Here is a 21,218-nt window from a genome sequence, read left to right on the forward strand (position 1 = left end):
GTTTCCCAGAGGCCTAGTGGCGCCTGGCACCCGCCTTCTCTGCCACTCAGAGCGCTGTAGCTGCCGGAAGCAGTTCCGCAGTGGCTGCCGGGATCGTGGTGATGTGGCCCCCCCGCTTCCCCCCTCCCCACCCCGGGATGTCGGAAGAAACCAGGCAGAGCAAATTGGCTGCGGCCAAGAAAAAGGTAAAGCGCTCCGGGTCGCGGCCCCTTGACCCCACCCGAGCTCCTCTGATGGCTGGACCATGACCAGAGTCCGAGCCTTTCCCGAGACACATGGGAAGAACCCCTCAGCGCCCCGGGCTCCCCAGTAAAGTCTTCTCAGCCAGCCCCGCCCCCTCAACAACCCAGCCCCCCGCCCGCCCGCCCAGTCGCCCCTGGCTGACTTTGGCCAGTGACTTCAGGGTCTTTCGGTCCCCAGCTCCGAACCACAGCTCCCTGGGCCCCTGTCTCCAGGGACCTCGCTCCTGGCCCTGTACTCTCGTCCCCCGCAGCTCCCCGGAGCGGCGAGGCGGGCGTTGGTAGTGTGGAGTGGAATGTAGTTACGTCACAGGCCCCCTCGAAACTGTCATTACTATCCGGAGGCCGGTCTTGGAGCGTCCCTCCTGCTCACCTAAAGTCGTCAGCTCTTTTCCTGTTTCTGGGGAAGCACCTATTTCCACCTGGAAGGGAGCTCGAGTACGGAGACGATTCGGGCGCCCACAGCCCTTTAACTTAGCCGTTAATGTGAGCACAGGACACTGTCAGTGTCTCTCTGGCTGACATGGAAGAACGGGTGTGGGTTGGGTTGGGATTTTTTAGTGTTCCACTCGCTGAGACTGAAATGTCTCTGGACATTTGCAAAATGCATGTTTACTGTGGATCAGTTTTTTGGGAAACTGAACAGCTTCCAGTCGGCTTCTCAGACTAGGTGGTGAGCACTACAGGGTAAACATGAACCATCCCTTTCCCATGAGCCTTTTGAGACACTAACATAAAAGTCAGGCATGGCGTTTTCATAGATTTGTCAGAATCTTCCCTCTGAGTAAAACCTTCTCTCTGAAATGATGCTTAGGTTGGGCTTCCCCGTTCTCGCCTTCGTGAGTTCTTTCTCCGTGTTACGTTGTAAAAGTTTTAGGAAGTACTGCGGTGTTGGTAAAGGGCCCCAGTGGGGTTCGGCATGTAGCTAAGTTGTTAGGGTGTTTGTTTAGTGTATGCAAGGGCCGGTTAGTTGGCAAGAGTGTTTGCCTAACACGTATGAGTTCTGGGTGGGTCCCAACACGGCCTTAACTGGGCAAGACAATGCAAGCCTGTATCCCAAGACTCTGGGGGTAGAGGCAGAAGGATCAGAACTTCAAGGTTATTTTTGTCTTTATATGGAGTTTGAGGCCAGCATGGTATATGTAATACTCCACCTTTACCAAAAAAAAAAAAAAATTAGAGGGTTGGGGCTGGCGAGATGGCTCAGCAGATAAAGCACTTGTTGGCTCTTGCAGAGGACCTAGGTTTAACTCCTGTCACCCACATGTCAGCTAGCATCCATCTGTATGTAACTCCAGTTCCAGAGACTCTGTATGACGCCCTCTTCTGGCCACCTAGGTTACCGCATGTACACTATGTACAGATAGATATGTAAGCAAAAACTCATAAAATAAAAATAGTTTTTTTATTAAATTAGATTAATTTTTTTTTGTTTTCGAGAAGTGTCTATGTAGTCCTGACTGTACTGGAACTCACTGTGTAGACCAGGCTGACCTCAAACTCACTGAGATCCACACCTGCCACTGCCTCCCTAGTGCTGGGATGAAAAGTATGGGCTACTATGCCCAGCAATCTTTTTTTTTAAATGGAAACTATATATGCTCGGTAGTAAAGTACTGGTGTCTCATGCATATCGCTCCAAGTTCAGTTTCCAGTACTACCATACGCACGTGCACACACACAAACACAAAGACAAAAAAAGAAAAGAGAAAGAAAAAGCCATTGACTTGAGGTTTTATTGACAGTACTTTGGCTTTTGAGAATGAGATGGTTCATTAGGTAAAGTATTGCCACACAAGCAGAAGAACTTGAATTTGGATTTCTTAGAACCCACATAAAACCAGACATGGCAGCATGAATCTGTAAGCCCAGGTGTTTTCTGGCTAGATGGAAGGTAGAGACTGAACTCCTAGGAACAGAAGGGCCACCTAGCCTGCTGTGTTTGGTGACAAGAGACTTGTCTCAAAGTGGAAGAGACTGTCCTCTGACATTCTTGTGTGCACCATGATATACCCATGTACCCTCTCCCAGTATACAGACATACATGTGCATGACATACACACAGAGACACGCATGCACGTACATATTTTGAAGATGGAATTTTTGGATTTCACTTCCAGCACCCACGATGATTGATAGTCATCTGAGACTCCAGTTCAAGGGTTCTGACACCTACTTCTGACTTCTGTGTGCATCACATATACACCCAGCACATATATACACACATGTGTGCAAAATATTCATGCACATAAAATAAATTTAAAAATAAGTAAGAATAAAGACATGGTCCTGCTTTGTATCCTTCACTGGCCTGGAACTTGCTATGTAGACCAGGCTAGCTCAACTCATCACTCCGTTTGCCTCTCCTTTGAGTGCTAGGATTAAGGGTTTGTACCACCATGCTCAGCAAGATAAAATGTTTCGAAAAAAAGGAAGGGGTTTTAAGGTTCAGCATGTAGTTTTTGTCTGCTGGTTCATTTGTTTGTTTGTCTTATTCTGAGACTGGGTATTGCTGTGTAGCCAAGGCTGGCTTCAAAGTCTCATTTCTCTTGCCTGTCCCTTCCAAGAGTTGGGATTACAGATAGGGGAGAACACACCCAGCTAGTTCTTACCTGCTGAATGTTTACTCTCTGATTGCTACCTCTAGATTTTCCCTTGGGAGCTGCAAACCCCAGAGCTGGGAATCAGAAGATTGAGTTTAAATTCTGTGTCTGCTTCTGTGTGTGTGTGTGTGCGTGCGCGCACGCGTGCATGCATATGTGTTGCTGGAGATGGAACTCAGGGCCTCTTGAATGCTAGGCAAGTATTTTCCACTGAGCTACATTCCTAACCCAATTACTGCCTTCTTAGCCATTTCTTTGGCCATTAAAACGTCATTATGATATCTTGTAGAATTGTGGTACTATTACATAAGACTTATGTATTTAAGAGTATTTTTATTAAAAATGCATGGGAGGGAGCTGGGCATGAAGTTCAGCTGGGAGAGTACTTGCCTTGCTTGCCCCAAAGCCCTAGATTTCCTCTCCAGCACTGTATAAACAGGGTATGGTGGCACATATCTGTAATCCTAGAGCTTTTAGAGGTTGAGTCTTCCATATCTACATAGTGGGTTGGAGTTCACCCTGGGATTCATAGGACCCTGTCTCAAACAAACAATGATTCAGAAACACCATACAAGAATCGCTTAATAAACTGGAATTCCAGCTGGAGTGGAGGCTGTGAGTATGGGACAAACGGCTTTCATGAGTAGCTGTTCTTTCTCTTTTTCACAGTTGAGAGAGTATCAGCAGAAGAACAGCCCTGGTGTTCCTGCAGGAGCAAAGAAGAAAAAAAAGATTAAAAATGGCAGTAGCCCTGAGAAAACCACCGCCAGTGATTGTCAGTCACCAGAGGATGTGAGTCTGGGTTGCAGAGTCCTGGGGATGGGGTGGAGAGGGCTGTGGTTCAGGTGGAAGTGTCAGTGATGGTTCAAATTTCTCGCTTTAAGGACTGGGAGCCTAGTTCAATGGTAATGAATTAAGCCTCGCCCGGAAAGAGACCCTGGGTTTTATCTCAGCACAGAAAAATAAAGTAAAATCTGGGTCTGAATCCTATCTCTCCATCTGCTAGAAATATGATAAGATTTAGGGCAAGTTGTATGAACATTTTGAGCCTCTTCTTACATACCTATAAAATAGTAGCAATATTGTTTAATGTATATTTATAAAATTTAAATGAACTTAGTTACTGTTGTTTTTGTGTTAATTCCCCAAATAGAGAACCTGCTTGGAGTAAATAGTGATTCAGCATTAGGTGCTGCTTGATCTTCTTGGTTTGTGGGTAGAAACCAGGCCAGAGGGAGCATCATTTGTTCTCAGGCTTTCCTAAGAGGAAGCAACAGTAAGAGAAGATCTAAGTTTTAAGTCCATCTTTGTCATGAGCTTGCTGGGTTTCATCAGGAAAGTCACCACACAGTTTATCTGATAAGATGATGGTAGACTCACTTGGTGTCTTACAGACTTGCTTTTCAGCTGGATGGTAGCAGTATTAGAGAAGTCTTAGCTGAGAGTCTGGTTTTGAAGGTGGACGTGGGTTCTGGGGCTTTTCAGATTGTTCCTGCAATCCTGGGTCTGTAGAAAGGGTCTCAATGTTGGGTTGCTGCAGTGGTCAAGCGAGTTGATTGCATCCCTTGGGGAACTCTTATTTATTCTGAGGGCTGCAGCTTACAAAGCAGCAAGTGGAGGTTTGGACAGATGGTGCAGGCCCTGGGTGCTGATCTCTGCTCTTTGAGTGTTCCATTTCCTTGACCGGTTCTCTTCTTCCTGCCCTGACTTTCTGCCTTTCTCCCCCTGCCCTTGTTTCTCCTTCTCGCCTGCTATAGATTCAGGACATTCTGAAGGTGTTGGTGTCCGACCTTAACCGTTCCAATGGGGTCTCACTCCCCCCATTAGACAAGAGGAAGGTGAGGCAGTGTCGAGACTCCCTCTGGCTTGCTCTCCCAGCCATGCATGCTCCAGAGGCTTCCCTGCTTTGGGGAACCTCTGCCACTGGCTTATTTTATGTTGCCTCAGTTAACCCTTAACCCCCATGTCTGCTTCGTCAACTGCTTGCTTGATTGGGATTCTTTTTTCTTTCTCCGTATCAATTCTCATCCTGGAGAAGGAGTTGAGACCCACCTTGAAAGTTATAGCTGACTGAAGAGATAACTTTCAGATGAGGTGTGAGTTGTGGGCTTCTGAACACCCAGCATGGTGCTGTTAGACTGGGACAGGTGGAAACAAAACACCCTTTGCGCTTGCCCTCTGGGCATCTGTCTCCAAAAGACCAGACCGTGGAAACACGCAATTCTTTTTAATAAATTCATCTTGCTTTGAAACTTCGGAACATAAGGTTATGAGAAAGTGAATTTGCATTATAGTTTCTGGAATTAAGACTTTTTTCTTTTCTTTTTTTTTTTTTTTTAAGATTTTTATTTATTATGTATACAGTGTTCTGTCTGCATATATGCCTACTTGCCAGAGAGGGCACCAGATCTCATTACAGATGGTTGTGAGCCACCATGTGGTTGCTGGGAATTGAACTCAGGACCTCAGGAAGAGCAGTCAGTGCTCTTAACCTCTGAGCCATCTCTCCAGCCCAAGATTTTTTTCTAAGAAACTAACTGGGCAGTGGTGGCACGCACCATTAATCCCAGTGAGTGAGCTCCAGGACAGCCAGGGCTACACAGGAAAACCCTGCCTCTTGGGGGTGGGGGAGAAAGAAACTGTCAGAGGTAAAGTTAACTAACAAATAAATGACCAGGAGACTCTGCCCGCTGTGTCTTTGAAAAATCAGTGGGCCCTTGATAGGAAAGGCTCTGGTAAACAGTGACAAAAGTAGACGAACACCCAGGTATACTGGCACATGCCCATAAAGCCCAGTGCTCGGGAGACTGAGACACGTGGATGGTAAGTCCCAAGATAGCCTGGGCTACATAGTGAGACCCTGTCTCACACAAATACCATATTACCTGAGCCAGATGCAATGCTGTGTGACATCCAGGATGCCTCATGTAGCAACAGAAGAGTTGCTTCACAGTGGACTTGAGGCTGGAGAAGGGGCATTCGCGGCTATCTGATGATGAAAGATGGTTCCTGTTCATCCACATGGAGAGCTGAGGAGCAGGGAGCTCACAGGCAGGCACCTTTGAGAGACACAGGGAGTCTGGGTGGCCCAGAACCTGTGTCCACAGGCTTGGAGATGGCCTCCTGGGCGTGACTTTAGTCCTTGTTTCAGTTAGCACTTGCCAAACAAAAGGAGCAGGCTTTTGTCCAACTGAAGGAGTGGCCTGAGCCAAGGCCACATCCTTTTAGAGCTGAGTGTGGAACGGACTGAGGACTCGGGTTGGAGCTGGACTCTTTTTCAGCCACTAGCGCTGCTCCTGGCCAGAAGTTGTGGTGTGCTCAGGGGCTGTGCTCCATCTCTCAGTTCATTTGCTGTGCTCAGGAGTCAGTCACACTGAGAGCCTGGGCCTCAGTTTCTTCACTGGAAAAATTAATCTGAGTACCCAGCCCCCTCTCCTGGTGTTTCTGAAAACTTTCTTGAATCAGTAACGGATTTTCCAAACCAGGAATGAAGGAGAATGGTGTCTTCTGAGTAGAGAAGATATAGGAAGTTATAGAAAGATAGAAGTCTTTCTGGCGTGGTGTTGCACGGCCTTTAATCCCTGGATCTCTGTGAGTTGAAGGCCAGCCTGGTCTACAGAGTGAGTTCCACGACAACCAAAGAGACACAGAGAAACGCTGTCTCGAAAAAACAAAAACATAGTTTCTAATTGGCTGGGATGTTTTAAAAACTCCATGCTTAGCCGTAAGACTTAAAATTGGGGAGTTATTTGGTGCTCATTAGCCGTGTGTGGTGTCTTATCCGTTCCTGAGATGCCCCTAGGGACCCAGAGCCTAGGAGGGTTCTGTCACTTAGTCCCACACTCCCTGACTGTCTGTGTCCCTACTCTTACTGATTATATTCAACTGTAGAGCTGTCAAGGCAACATGTATGGTAATTCCAAGCTGACAGTCACGTGGGATTCCAGGGACGTGGCCACAGTAACCCTGCAGAGAGCGAGGCTTACCCTTGTTCTTCAAGGTTCTTGACTGCTCAGTGGAGGAAATTTGGTCAGCCTTCAGGAGGCTGAGACTGAGGCTCAGAAAGCAGGCAGCCTGTCTTTGGACAAAGGCGTGGCCATTGCCTCCCAGACCAGCCTTGGCTTCCTATTCTCTGCCCGTCTAGCTTGTTGGACATTAGAAGACCTCTAAACCAGAGGCATTTTGTTTTGTCTTGTTTTTCAAGACAGGATTTCTCTGTGTAGCCCTGGCTGCCCTTGAACTCAGAAATCCACCTGCCTCTGCCCCCTGCCCCCAGTGCTGGGATTAAAGGTGTGTGTTACCACCACCCAGCCAGAGACATATTCTCAAGGAAGTCCTAAACCACTGGGCATGGTGGTGGCACATACCCAGTGAGTTCGAGGCCAACCTGTAGCCTGGTCTACAGAGTTAAGTTCCAGGACATTCAGAACTGGATAGTAAAACCCTGTCTCAAAAATTGTGTGTGTGTGTGTGTGTGTGTATAAGAGTGAGGTCTAAGCCTGAGGAGTGACTGGGTACAGCTGGTAAAGCAGATGGTTCCCACAGGGGAAGTAAGGAGGTTTCCACAAACCGCCACATCCTGAATCCCTGGCTGCTATTCCTAGGAAGGTCATCTGATCTCCAGGATGCTGCAAGCCAAAAGGCAACCATTGGTCTCTGCTTTAATCAACAAACACAGCCAGTGCGTGGGTTGGGAGAAGGGAAGGCAGGAAAGCAAGAGGAGAGGGGTGAATGGTTATGTTGACCATGGCGACTAGTCCATCCCAGGGGCAGGCCATAGTCAGGGTCACAGTCGGTACAGGCTGGCTCTCTGGCTCCTGGACTTGGGCACTTCCTGCTGTGGCTGCCACAGGTCAGAGCTTCAGAGGGAACAAGGTCCTCGGGTGTTCAGGAAGGAGACCCTGCAGCCTTTGCTTTGAGCTTTGGTCTTCAGAATGCTCCTCAGTGGCCTGAGACCTGGGCAGGCCGTGTCTGTCCCCAGTAGCTCCCAGCATGTGCGACTGTCCTGTGACTGCTGCTCTCCTACCCTGCTTGCCCATCACCTCATGTCCATGGCAGCGAGGCTCCTTGTGGCGTCTAATGCCCCTGCTCTGTTCTATGACAGGCGCCCTCAGACTGTGCTGCTCCTGCACCGCCAACTGCTGATGATGACACTATGTTTCTTGGTGTTGTCCCTTCCCCTGATGCTGACCTCACTAGCATGGCATCACCTCAGGTTTGTGCTTTTTCCCTTTTGCTTGCTGCGCTCCTGTCTGCTTGCCAAAGGACTTTCTCCGAATTCTCTCTTCTGGTAGCTTGGTCCAGGTGCTGCTCCTGGAGCCTGATGTGGGGAGGCTTGGGGAGATGGGTGTTGATGAGCTTGGCCTACCTCGTCCCTGGTGATGATAAGCAGAAACTGAATAGTGACCTGATTTGTTTCTACCCATACAGAGCCACGACGCTGGCAATTGTTCTAACCTCATGGAGGAGACCAAGTAAGCGTTCTCTACTGAGGGAGTCAGGGCAGGCCTCTGCCCACGAGTCGGGTTCCCATCAAGCCACCTGCACCCCTGACCCTCTGTCTCCTTCCTTAGGACTTTCTCATCAACTGAGAGTCTGCGACAACTTTCTCAACAGCTCAATGGGCTTGTGTCTGAGGTACCGCAGGATTGGGGTCCAGAGAGAAGGTAGAGGGGAAAGAAAAGCATGGTAGAAGCTGAAGCAGGGATTCTCAGGAGACTGACTCATGAGAGGATCCTGGCAGACCCAGAGAAGACAGATTTGGACCCTGACGGGTGATGTGATTTTTAGCCTGGTGTAGAAAGTGCGAGATGACAGCTGTTGAGGGCAGGGGCTGAGCTGTGGCGGGATGAGAACCGCGAGGGTGTGAGAAGAGACGTCCAAGGTCGGCAGGAGAGCAGACTCTGCTAGTTGAGGGGAAGTAAGGATGCTGGAGGGATTAGACACTGAGGGTGACAGCATCTCCATCTGAGATGTTGTCTCTCCTAGACTACATCCTACATCAATGGGGAGGGCCTCGTGTCTTCCAACATGAAGGAACTGGAGGTGAGTAGCCGTGGAACATGGTTCAGACCCTTTAAACCAACCACCTATCTCCTTGTACAGTGGGACCTGAGTGCCCACTGCCAGCCGAGACAGCCCACCACCCCCAACCCTAATGATGCTCTCTCTACCTTTCCCCCCTCCCTCCTCCAACTCCTCCTCTGCATGCGCCTCAGAGCCGGTACCAAGAGCTAGCCGGAGCCCTGGACTCCAGCTATGTAACAAACAAACAACTCAGTAGCACGATAGAGGAATTGGTAAGAGTCCAGTGGGGTCCCTGATTCCTTCTGCCAGTCCTGGGCTTCAGTTTCCCCTTGGGGCTCTGAAGAGAGAGACTGGGAGCCCCTGGGGCCAAAGGGTAACGGGAGACCTGGGGGCCTCAGTCTCAGCTGGAGGCAGCAAGAGCATAGAGCATGCAGCATGGTTCTTCTCGCTGCTCCCACCTCTTTCTGTACTCTAGACTCCCAGCGTGAGCCCTTACCACACTTGTTCTGAGCTTGGTGCCTCCAGTGCAAGAGAACACAAATCCAGTTGGTTGTCAGGAGCTCCATGTCTTGCCCTGACTTAGGTCCTAATTTTATTTTTGATTTTGGCCACAGTACTCCCTGGGTTTGAGTTTCCTGTTGAGGCAGAGTTGGAGAGTGTCAGAGACCTCTTTCTACTCTTAAGTGGCAAGAATTTAAAGACTTAGCTGGGTGGTGGTGGTGGCGCACAGGAGGCAGAGGCAGCACAGGAGGCAGAGGCAGGTGGATCTCTGTGAGTTCAAGGCCAGCCTTGTCTATTAGAGTGAGTTCCAGGACAGCTAAGGCTATTACAAACTGAAACCCTGTCTCAAAACACCCCCCTCCCAAAAAAAAAAGAATTTAAAGACTTACTGAGCCGGGTGGTGGTGGCACACTCCTTTAATCCCAGCACTTGGGAGGCAGAGGCAGGTGGATCTCTGTGAGTTCAAAGCCAGCCTGGTCTAAAAGAGCGAGTACAGGCTCCAAAACTACAGAGAAACTGTCTTGGAGGAAAAAAGAAGACTTACTGAACTGTCAGAACAAAGTACTCTCCCGTTCCTCTCTTGGCTGTACAAGATACAGTCAGTTCTTAACTCTGCACACTGTTCCAAGTTGGCAGAGGGTAGTCTTCTTTCTCAAACTTGTTTCTAGAGTTACTGTTCTTTAACTTAGACCCAGATTCAGACCTCTGTGGCATAGTTGTAATTGAAAGGCAGCCAAGACACAAACTGTAGTTCCTTGGGAACTTGAGTAGTTTGTTGGTTCATGAGCCCCTAGGAGTCTGAGCTCCTTTTTCAAATCCATCTCCCTGCTCTGTCTTGGTCTGGGGTGGCATAAAAAGAGACCAGCCCCAGTCACCTTCCTTTGACTCTTCCCACAGAAACAACAGAACCAAGATACTCTGGATCAACTGGAAAAAGTACTGTGGTTTCTGCATTTGCTCTTTTCTTGGCTGATGGGGTTGGGGGAGGCCTTAGAGCTGCAGGCCTTGATCTTGCTTGCTTACTTCTTGGAGAAGACTCGCCCCACAGGGTGTCCTCCATAGGATCCTTGATAACCTGGCTTCCTGGTGGACCTGTCCTGGGCCACTGGTGGTTTTCTGGGGACTCGTCCCTGCTGGGATTCTGCATCCCTGCTAAGAGCTGCACTTCTCATGCCCATAGGAGAAGAAGGATTATCAGCAGAAGCTGGCAAAGGAGCAGGGAGCTCTCAGGGAACAACTGCAGGTGAGTGGCCTGCATGGTGTCCCTATGTCCCCCAGAGAGCATGTCTCTCTTTCCTTTCAGCACTTTTGGACTTTTCTCCCAAAGGTTCACATTCAGACCATAGGCATCCTGGTGTCTGAGAAGGCAGAATTACAGACTGCCCTGGCCCACACGCAGCAAGCAGCCAGGCAGAAAGCAGGTAGGATCAGGGCACCCTTCAGCCTTATGCTGGTGCCTTGGCAGCCCTGAGGGAGGGTCCCTAGGGCTCCATCTAGACCACTCTTATTTCAGGAGAGTCAGAGGATCTCGCCAACCGTCTACAGTCTTCCCGACAGCGTGTGGGAGAGCTAGAGCGGACGTTGTCTACTGTGTCAACGCAACAGAAACAAGCAGACAGGGTAAGACAAGCCCCTCTGGCCATCAACAGCTTCCTGGTGGACAGTAAGCTTAAAGTGCTCTTCTGCGTGGTCCAGTGTCTTGCTCCTGACAACCCAGCATGGACTGTTTGTTGCTGCTTTTGTGTGGTTGGATGAAGCAAACTGGGGATGGGTCCACAGCTGTGTGACTGGGGACTGTGCGAGTGAGCTCAGGTGGGAATCATTTTGCTTCTGTCCCCTCTGAGTTTTGGAGTGTGTGAATAGACCATCCATTCAGAGGAGAGCACAAGATCCAAACAGAAGTTAATTTTCCTCCTCTTATCTACAACCCCCAGGGAGAAAGTGCCTAGAGATTTAGACACCCCAAAGTGCTCAGGTCCCACCCCTGCTAAGTGACTTCAGGCCAGCACTTTTGTATACTGTGTTTCTGCCCTGTTCTTGATGGGTGTGAGATTGGTGGATTAGCAGTGGTGTCTGGTGAAGTGTTCAGTGAACAAATTAACACCAATCAGTGTCTGAGAGTTCTGGCTAATCATAGTCTGTTGTGAATGCCTTGGCCTCCATATGCTAAAATCAGTCTTAAGCCAATACATCCTGGTCTCAGTCTTTTTCCTCTGCCTACTTCATCTTACGGAATTCTTTTTTGTTTGTTTTTGTTATATTTGTTTTTTCAGGACAGGGTTTCTCTGTGTAACCCTACCTGCCCTGGAACTCTGTAGACCAGGTTGGCCTCAAACTTAAGGATCTGCCTCTGCCTCTCAAGTGCTAGGATTAGAGGTACAAACCACCACCACCTGGTACAAGAGTTTTCTTATCTATCTATCTATCCATCTATCCACTTTTTCAAGTCAGGGTTTCTCTTTAGCTTTGGAGCTTGTTTTGGAACTGGCTCTGTAGACCAGGCTGGCCTTGAACTCAGAGATCCACCTGTCTCTGCCTCCCAAATGCTGGGATTAAAGGTGTGAGCCTCCACCGCCCAGTTTATTTCTATTTTTAAGGCTTATTTACTTTTAGTGTGTGTGTGTGTGTATGTATGTGTATGTGTGTGTGTATTGCTTGCATATGCACTACACACATAGCTGATGCCTGCAGAGGGCAGAAGGCTCTTGGATCTCCTGGCACTGGGTCTATCATGTTGGTGCTGAGAACCAAACCAGGTTTTTTTTTTTTTGGTTGTTGTTTTGTTTTTGCGACAGGGTCTCTGTGTTGCCCTGGATGGCCTGGAACTCACAGAGATACCTCTGCTTCCTGAGTGATGGCATTTAAAGTGTTGTCCCACCACTACCTGGTTCAGGATTTCTTATTTAAAAAAAAAAAAAAAAAAAAAAAAACTAGAAAAGAAAACAAACAAACAAAAAAAACCCAAAGGAGTTAGCTGGGAAGTGGCCTTTAATCCCAGCATTTGGTAGACAGGGGCAGGTGGATCTCTGAGTTTGAGGCCAGCCTGATCTACAGAGAGCTACAGGACAGCCAGGGCTACACAGAGAAACTCCCACCTCTGCCCCAAAAAAGGAGTTACCAGGGAGGCATGGTGGTGAATATCTTTAATCCCAGTACTATGGAGGCAGAGGCAGGTTGATGTCTGCAAGTTGAGGCCAGTCTGGTCTACATAGTGAGTTCTAGGACAACCAGGGCTATATAGAAAGACCCTGCCTCAAAAAAAACTATAAATAATTTTTTAGAAAAAAGAGTGAGCCAGATGGAGTGGCACATGCCTGTAATTCCAGCACTTGGAAGAGAAAGGCCAGCCCCATCTGCTTGAAACTCTTCTCATAAAACAAGAATGAAGCCGGGCGGTGGCGCACGCCTTTAATCCCAGCACTTGGGAGGCAGAGGCAGGCGGATCTCTGTGAGTTCGAGGCCAGCCTGGTCTACAAGAGCTAGTTCCAGGACAGGAACCAAAAGCTATGGAGAAACCCTGTCTCGAAAATGAAAAAAAAAAAAAAAAACCAGAATGAATGCTGGGCGCCAGGAGGCTGAGGCAGGAGGGTTCAAGGCCAGCTTGGGCTATAGTGTAAATTCTAGTCTTGCCTGGTTGCTTAGACCCTGCTTCAGAAGAAAAAATAAAAGAGAGCCAAGGTATTATTGGTCAGTGGTAGAGTAATTGACTGGCCTTTACAAGGACTTGAGTTTGATCCCTAGCCTTTTAAAAAAAATTATTGTTGCCGGGCGGTGGTGGCGCACACCTTTAATCCCAGCACTTGGGAGGCAGAGGCAGGCGGATCTTTGTGAGTTCGAGACCAGCCTGGTCTACAAGAGCTAGTTTCAGGACAGGCTCCAAAACCACAGAGAAACCCTGTCTCAAAAAACCAAAAAAAAAAAAAAAAAAAAAAAAAAAAAAAAAATTATTGTTAATTAAAAACAAGAATGGGGTAGGGGCATAGAGATGGCTCAGTGGTTAAGAGTATTGACTGCTCTTCCAGAGGTCCTGGTTTCAATTCCCAGCACCCATATGGCAGTTCATAAATGTCTATAACTCAACAAGTTCCAATGAATCCGACTCCCTCACAAAGACATGAAGGTCAAACACCAATGCATAAAAAAAAAACAAAACAAAAACAAGACTAGAGAGATGGTTTAGCAGATAAGAGTACAGGCTGCTCTTCCAGATGATCCAGGTTTAATACCCAGTACCCACATGGTGGTTCATGCTTGTGGAGCATAGACATATATGTAGGCAAAACACCAATACATGTAAAATAAATAAAAGTTAAAAAAAATTAAAAAATAAACCAACCCTGAAGGCTATAACTGGACCTTTGGTCCCAGCTATTGGGGAGGCCAAGTCAGGAAGATCATCTAAACACAGGAGTTTGAAGCAAGCTAGGAAAACATAGTGTGACCCAATCTTAAAAACAAAACAAAGCTGGGTATGGTGGCGCACACCTTTAATCCCAGCACTCTGAAGGCAGACACAGTGGGATCTCTGAGTTTGAAGCCAGCCTGGTCTGCGGAATGAGTTCCAGGACAGCCAAGGCTACACAGAGAAACCCTATCTTAAAAAAAACAACCAAACAAACACACAGAAACACAAATGAGACCACAGGCTTAGAAATGCCTTGTGATAATGTTAAGTGTGACTGGAGGGAGGAAATGTCACTGTGGATTATCACTGGGTCCATTGGTGTTGTGTCAGCTGTCTCTTCAGCCTGCCAGGTCCAGACTCAGCTTTCTTTATCTGCAGTACAACAAGGACCTAACCAAAGAGCGAGATGCCCTCAAGCTGGAGTTGTACAAGAACAAGTAAGAATGGGAAGGAGGTTGGGCCTTCTGCAGGGAATGGAGGGTCAGAGGAGACGTGTTTGGGCTTGTGTAAGCTGTGCTCTTGTCCTAGCCATGCTCCCAACTCATGGTGCGGCCTGTTACTGTGTCTTGATGCTGTGTCTGTGGCTTAGTGGCAAGGCTCATACGTTACTCAAAAATGTGGTCATTTCTTGTTTTGGTTCCTTCCTTTCTGCACTGCCTCTTTGGCCATAGCAAAAATAACGAAGATCTGAGGCAGCAGAACTCAGAACTGGAAGAGAAACTTAGAATCTTGGTGGCGGAGAAAGCAGCTGCACAGTTGGGGGTGGAGGAGCTGCAGAAGAAGCTGGAAATGTCGGAGCTGCTGCTGCAGCAGGTGAGAGGTGCAGCCCACACCCCTAAGCCCCAGGCACACAGTCTCAGCATCCTTGTAGGCGACCTGTAGCCAAGCACTGGACAGTTTGAAGCCTTCTGGCCTGCTATAGAATTCTTTGCTAAATGTTCCGCAGTGGAGCCCTGACCATACCTGTGGAGTCATAATCTTAACTGGTCACTGATATGGCTGTTAAATTTTTACTTTTTTGACATGTACTGCTTGAAAAAACATTGTTTTTGTTTATTTATTCATGTTGTTGAGTCAGAGACAGTAGCCAGGGTGACCTATAACTCATCAGGTAGCCAGGCTAGCTTTGAACTCATGGTAGTCTGCTCACCTTAGCCTTCCAACTGCTGAGGTTGCAGTCATGAGCCACCATGCCCAGCAGAAAAGCCACCATTCTGTTTCATTTAAATGAAATCTATGCAGGAGGCTGCTTACTGCTTCCAGGCACTTTTCTCCCTAGTTTTTTTTTTTTATTATTTTATTTTCGAGACAGGGTTTCTCCGTAGCTTTTGGTTCCTGTCCTGGAACTAGCTCTTATAGACCAGGCTGGCCTCGAACTCAGAGATCCGCCTGCCTCTGCCTCCCAAGTGCTGGGATTAAAGGCGTGCGCCACCACTGCCCGGCTTAGGCACTTTTCTCATATGGCAATGACCCTGAGTTGTTCATTAGTCCTAGCTTACACTCTTGTGGGGAGCATTGCAGTGGAACCCCTCGTTTTCCTTCTACAGTTCTCTAGCCAGTCTGAGGCCTCCGATAGTAACCAGCAGCTACAACACGCCATGGAGGAGCGGGCTCAGCTAGAGACCCACGTAGGCCAGGTGAGGATTTGTGAGGGGAGAGGAGGGCACAATCCCAGGTGGCCGTGAGAACCAGGGCAGCCCTTGGTAACTCGTGCGTTGACTGATGCAGCTGCTGGAGTCGCTGAAACAGCTCCAGATGGAGAGAGACCAGTATGCAGAGACCCTGAAAGGAGAGAGTGCCATGTGGCAGCAGAGGGTGCAGCGGATGGCAGAGCAGGTGAGGCCTGGCCCTGGGTCCCAGCTCTTCCTGAGCATCAGTGGACCGCAGCTGATGGGCTAAGGGCTTCGATTTTGCAGAGGTGGGACTGGGAATGGATGGTGCCCAGGATCTCTAGCTTTTTCCCTGTGCCTTTGGGCAGGTGCACACACTGAAGGAAGAGAAGGAACACAGAGAAAGTCAGGTACAGGAGTTGGAGGCCAGCTTGGCGGAACTCAGGAGTCAGACGGGTGAGTGGAGCGAGGGTCATCTGAGAGCAGAAGTGGGTCCAAGGCCATAAAGGTGGCTTCCATTGCCCTGGGGAGGCAGGTGGGTACACGGGCACTGTAGCAGAGAACAAGCGGGCTCTGTAAGGAGATGGCAAGTTTGTCATCCCTCTGAGCATGTGTCCTTCTGTGCAAAGCAGGGTGGCATGCCACTGCTACTCCGGCAGGTGGCTGAGCATCACGGAACTGTACTAGAGTGGCTTGAAATGCTTGCCCGGTCTGAGACCCTGACAGAAAAGAAGCCAGGGCTTGGGGCAGGAGCCTGACTCCAGCTCACAATGGAGCCTGTCTGAGAAGTCAAGTGTCTGTGCCTGCTTCCTTTCTCAGAGGAGCCACCACCCCCACAGCCTCCAGCTGGGCCCTCCGAGGTGGAAGAGCGGCTGCAGGGAGAGGTTGAGCAGCTGCAGAAGGAACTGGAGAAGCTGACGGGACAACTGAGGGCCCAGGTACAGGACAACGAGAGCCTGAGCCTCCTGAACCGGGAGCAGGAGGAGCGGCTGCTGGAGCTGGAGCGGGCCGCAGAGCGCTGGAGTGAGCAGGCGGAGGAGCGCAAGCAGATCCTCGAGAGCATGCAGAGTGACCGCACCACCATCAGCAGAGCGCTGTCACAGAACCGCGAGCTAAAGGAGCAGTTGGCTGAGCTGCAGAACGGCTTTGTCAGGCTGGTGCGGAGCTTGCAGGCCCTCCCTACTCAGGGAACACCCTCACCTCTTCTGGTGATAGGCTGGGGATGGGGTGCTGTCCACCCCCCATGAGGCCTGTGGGAATGATCCAGCAGCCTTCCCTGCTCTGGGGGAGGAGGTGCTCATACAGGTCTGGGCACCCTAGCCACATTGGGTCCTTATGATGGCTGCTTTCTGTCCAGACCAATGAGAACATGGAGATTACCAGTGCGCTGCAGTCAGAGCAGCACGTCAAGAAAGAGCTGGCCAAGAAGTTGGGCGAGCTGCAGGAGAGGCTGGGAGAGCTAAAAGAGACAGTAAGGCCTACCACATGTGGTGCCAGCCACTGGATTTGGGGGTAGGGGTGGGGGTGCAAGGCCCATCACAGATTAGCTGCAGCCTGTGGACAGGCTTGCAAATCAGCCTATGACTGTTCTGTTATAGATTATAGAACCTGGACTGCTCTTCATCTGGGCCAAGGCCAGAGCTGACTCTTTTTTTTTTTTAATTTTACTTTTTAAAATATTTATTTATTATATATATAACATTCCTTCCATGCATGCTTGCACACCAGAAGGTGGCACCAAATCCCATTATAGATGACTGTGATCCACTATGTGGTTGCTGGGAATTGAACTTGGATCCTCTGGAAGAGCAGTCAGTGCTCTTAACCTCTGAGCCATCTCTCCAGCTCCTCAGAGCTGATTCTTCATAGTTGGAGGTTATACAAGGCTGGATTCACATCCATTTGTTCAAACGCTTCCCATCACCAAACCTGTTTACTAAACTTAAAAGATGAGTTTCCTCATAGAAGTGTTGGGAGTTAAATGAGAAAATGTGTATAAACTAGTGGGCACTAGTGGTCTGTGCAGAACAATATGTGTTGATTCCATCTGCTTTTCCATATGTGAGGGAGGCCTAAAGTGGCGATAAAGGTGACTGGGCGCCCAGGCTTGGGCCCAGATGTGGAAGCCAGCCCCTGCCAGTCCTCAGGCCTAGCCTTCCTGCAGGTGGAGCTGAAGAGCCAAGAAGCACAGGGTCTGCAGGAGCAGCGAGACCAGTGTCTGTCCCACCTGCAGCAGTACGCCGCCGCCTACCAACAGCACTTGGCTGCTTATGAGCAGCTGACCTCCGAGAAGGAGGCACTGCACAAGCAACTTCTACTGCAGACACAGCTCATGGACCAGTTGCAGCATGAGGAGGTACAGGGCAAGATGGCCGCTGAAATTGCCCGCCAGGAGCTACAAAAGACCCAGGTGAGGCAGTCGCTGAGGCTGGGCCCCAGTGGGAGAACCTGGCCATCTCTGTACCTTCTCACTCTTTCCTTGCCCCTTAGGAGCGTCTGGAAGCCACCAGCCAGGAGAACCAGCAGCTCCAGGCCCAGCTGAGCCTCTTGGCTCTCCCTGGGGAAGGTAAGACCATACAGGAGAGGGAGACCCAGACTCTTAATAGAACTGAGCAGACGTCTTTGGAAAAGCTTTCAGAATGCTTGGGCATTTTCTAGTCAGTGGCTGGCCCCAGGGTATACAGTGGGGGCACAGAGGTGGGGTCCTGAGGTGTCTTCCCTTAGCCCACTGTCTACTTGCTGGAATTGTTAGAAGAGACAACCTACTGTCTGTCCCCAGGAGATGTGGAGGAGGAAGAGGAGGAGGCTCCTCGGCCTAGTCTGACCATCCCAGAAGACCTAGACAGTAAAGAGGCCATGGTGAGCTAGCCTGTGCCCTGCCCCTTCTCTTCCCTGCCTCTGTGGTCCCTAAGTTTCCTGTCCTCTCATTTCTTTTGATTACCACGTTGTGCCTGGGAGCCTGTGGTCAGACACTCTCCCATCTGGGAATAGGTGCTCCCACTCTACCTCCCTGCTGCCTCTTTCCTGAGCATCTTCCTAAGAAGCACAACTCCTTCTTGTGTGCAGGTGGCGTTCTTTAACACAGCTATAGCCAGTGCTGAGGAGAAGCAGGCCCAACTACGCATGCAGTTGAGAGAGCAAAAGGCACGTTGCCGGAGCTTGGCTCACCTGGCAGCCCCAGTCCAAAGTAAGCTCGAAAAGGAGGCAGTGGTTCCCAGGAGTGTGAGTGACTCTGTGTCTGAGGAGAGCAACCAGGCCCTACATGTAGCCATGGAGAAGCTGCAGGTGAGTGTGTCTTTGGGGGCTGGGAGTGTGGGGCCAGCCAGGGCTCCTGAGTCTCTGAGACCTCTATCTTGGCTCCAGAGTCGCTTCTTGGAAGTCATGCAGGAGAAAGTAGAGCTCAAGGAGAGGGTAGAGGAACTTGAACATTGCTGCATCCAGCTTTCTGGAGAGACGGACACCATTGGTGAGGCAGAGCCCAGCCTAAGGCAGTTGGGGCTACACATGGGGCAGACTGGGTGAGCCTTGGTGACTGAACGTTGTCCACCTGCCTGCCATCCCCACAGGAGAGTACATTGCTCTCTACCAAAACCAGAGGGCAGTGCTGAAGGCTCGGCACTTGGAGAAGGAGGAGTACATTAACAGGCTAGCTCAGGACAAGGAGGAGATGAAGGTAAGCCCCACACTTCTGTGGTCTAGGCCCCAATCTAGGCTGGGCTGGGACACTCAATTTATTGAGTGCTTTTACCTCCAGGTAAAGCTGCTAGAGTTACAGGAGCTGGTGTTGAGGCTTGTGAACGAGCGCAATGATTGGCAGAGCAAATTCCTGGCAGTCTCTCAGAACCCTGCTGATGTGCCCACCCCAGTGCCCACGAGCTCCCAGGGATTTGGAGCTGCTGAGCAGCAAGGTGGTGAGTAGAGGAGCCCTTGGCTTGGGCAGGCACAAAGGGAAGAACCGCCTTTGCATGCAGAACCCTGACATCCCTCTCCCCTTTCTCTAAAGACCTTAGGGAGGTGAGCCTGGCTGACAGTGTAGAGACTACACAAGGAGATGCTGGGGCGCCTGCTCCCCCTGAGAACCATACTGCACAGCAGATCATGCAGCTGCTGCGTGAGATCCAGAATCCCCAGGAGCGTCCAGGCCTGGGCAGCAACCCTTGCATCCCCTTTTTCTACCGTGCTGATGAGAATGACGAAGTGAAAATCATGGTTGTCTAAAAGACTGGCAGCCAAAGCCTCACCACGGGCAGCCAAAGGTTCTGCCCCAACCCACCCTTCTCAGTCACCCTTATCCTTATAATAATAAGGTCATATCCACCCCCTCCAGGGGCTGAGGAAGTAGCTCAGTTGGTAGAGTGCTTGTCTGCCACGCACATAGCCATGGGTTCTGTTCCCAACACTCTGAAACTGGTGATGCTTGGAATTCAAGCACTTGGGAAGTGGAGGCAGGAGAATCAACCACCCTCATCTAGCTAGTAAGTTTGAGGCGACAGTGGGCTACACTGAGACCCTGTCTGAGAAAAAAAAAAAAACAACCCAGATGATCAGACTTCCTATATTACTGTGGGATACAAATGGGGACAGTCTGTGCCCTTTGGCCAGGGTGGTTTTACTTTCTAAACTCCCGTTAGAGAAAGAACACTGGACTTGGTGACTGAGCAGATTGGGTAGCTGATGGCTTTCTGACAAAGTTGTCTTTAATTGAGGGCCTCAGTCCTTACTCTAGACACTGGGACAGAACAATTTGGCAGCATTTTCATGGCCAGGTACAGCATAGTCTGGTAGATGCAAACTGGCCTTCAGCAGGGCTCCTTTATTTTACCATCTCTCATTTCTTTCCACCCTCCTTTTTATCTTTATTTTCTTTAGACATGTATCCCAAGCTAACCCTGAACTCATTACACATTGACCTTGTGATTCTCCTGCCTCAGCACTGTGCCTGGTATCTAGCAGTGCTAAGTAGCCATTCTACCAAATTGATATATACAGCCATCACTACCTACCTTTCTGTGTGGTAGTGCTGGGGATGGAACCCAGGGCCCAGCACATCCCTAGACCAACTCCCATCTTCTTAGAGGCACTTTAGGGCAGTGGGGATGAGCAACATTTCCATGGTCCCCAGGCAGTTGGGATAACTGTCTCTGGAAAGCATCCCATTTAGGAGGGCTTCCATCTTTTTAGAGGCACTTTGGGACAGGGAAAGTGGGTACTATTCTCTCAGGCCTTATGACAATTGGGGTAACTGTACACTAAGCAGGATAGAGGCTGCTGGGGGGGGGAGGCGCTTCCCCTCCCCTGGTGTACATATTGTACCTCTGTACCATTTTGTATATTCCGGGGTAGGGACAACCCCCTGTATCATAGTGGAGGTTGGAGCTGGCAAGTAGGGAGGTGGTTCTAATTATCACTTGGGGATGGGAAACTTATTTATTGGTAGTATAGGACAGAAGACAGGAGGCGGAGATGGGGTTGTGGCACCCTGCTGATGCAGCTCCTCTTTATTTTGCTTTTTACTTGGGAAATAAATGGATTTAGCCATACTACTGGGCCTAGGGTGTTCCTGTCACTGGGTTCTGGGGTTAGCCTGAGGTTGTCACCGAGCAGGGAGCGGCCTTCTGGCCTGTCTGGAGCCTAAGGTCTGACGTGCTTAGCAGGTATGCTGTATTGTCTGTATACTGCTTACTGAAGCTGAGGGATCCCAGTGAGAGTGTCATGGGGTTACAGTCAAGACTGACCTATATGTAGGTGGAACACCTGTAGATAGGGTACAGCACCTAAGGGTGCTGACTTACAGGCCAAACCTTTTCCATTCTGTCCCCCGTTTCCCCTAGCC

General features: G+C 49.7%; 1 protein-coding gene across 5 annotated transcripts; it reads left to right on the plus strand.

Annotated features, from left to right (window-relative positions):
* Positions 1 to 86: 86 nt before the first annotated feature.
* Golga2 (golgin A2) lies at positions 87 to 20,925 on the plus strand. 5 transcript variants are annotated; one of them, XM_057754725.1, is made up of 27 exons: positions 87 to 185; positions 3,512 to 3,634; positions 4,600 to 4,680; positions 7,947 to 8,057; positions 8,273 to 8,316; positions 8,416 to 8,479; positions 8,831 to 8,887; positions 9,061 to 9,141; positions 10,268 to 10,306; positions 10,551 to 10,613; positions 10,698 to 10,791; positions 10,884 to 10,990; positions 14,154 to 14,212; positions 14,447 to 14,588; positions 15,323 to 15,412; positions 15,504 to 15,611; positions 15,754 to 15,841; positions 16,205 to 16,542; positions 16,743 to 16,856; positions 17,550 to 17,795; positions 17,876 to 17,951; positions 18,165 to 18,244; positions 18,452 to 18,670; positions 18,749 to 18,851; positions 18,952 to 19,058; positions 19,140 to 19,296; positions 19,389 to 20,925. In XM_057754725.1, the coding sequence occupies exons 1-27, from the start codon at positions 102 to 104 to the stop codon at positions 19,601 to 19,603; spliced, it is 3,090 nt and encodes a 1,029-aa protein (XP_057610708.1). In that variant the 5' UTR covers positions 87 to 101; the 3' UTR covers positions 19,604 to 20,925. The 5 variants fall into 5 exon arrangements, with proteins under 5 accessions (XP_057610708.1, XP_057610706.1, XP_057610703.1 ...); XM_057754723.1 differs by lacking the exon at positions 7,947 to 8,057; XM_057754720.1 differs by lacking the exon at positions 9,061 to 9,141 and having other exon boundaries at positions 102 to 185.
* Positions 20,926 to 21,218: the final 293 nt, after the last annotated feature.

The sequence above is a fragment of the Chionomys nivalis genome, chromosome 22, assembly GCF_950005125.1.
Source record: "Chionomys nivalis chromosome 22, mChiNiv1.1, whole genome shotgun sequence".
In the NCBI taxonomy this organism is placed as follows: domain Eukaryota; kingdom Metazoa; phylum Chordata; class Mammalia; order Rodentia; family Cricetidae; genus Chionomys; species Chionomys nivalis.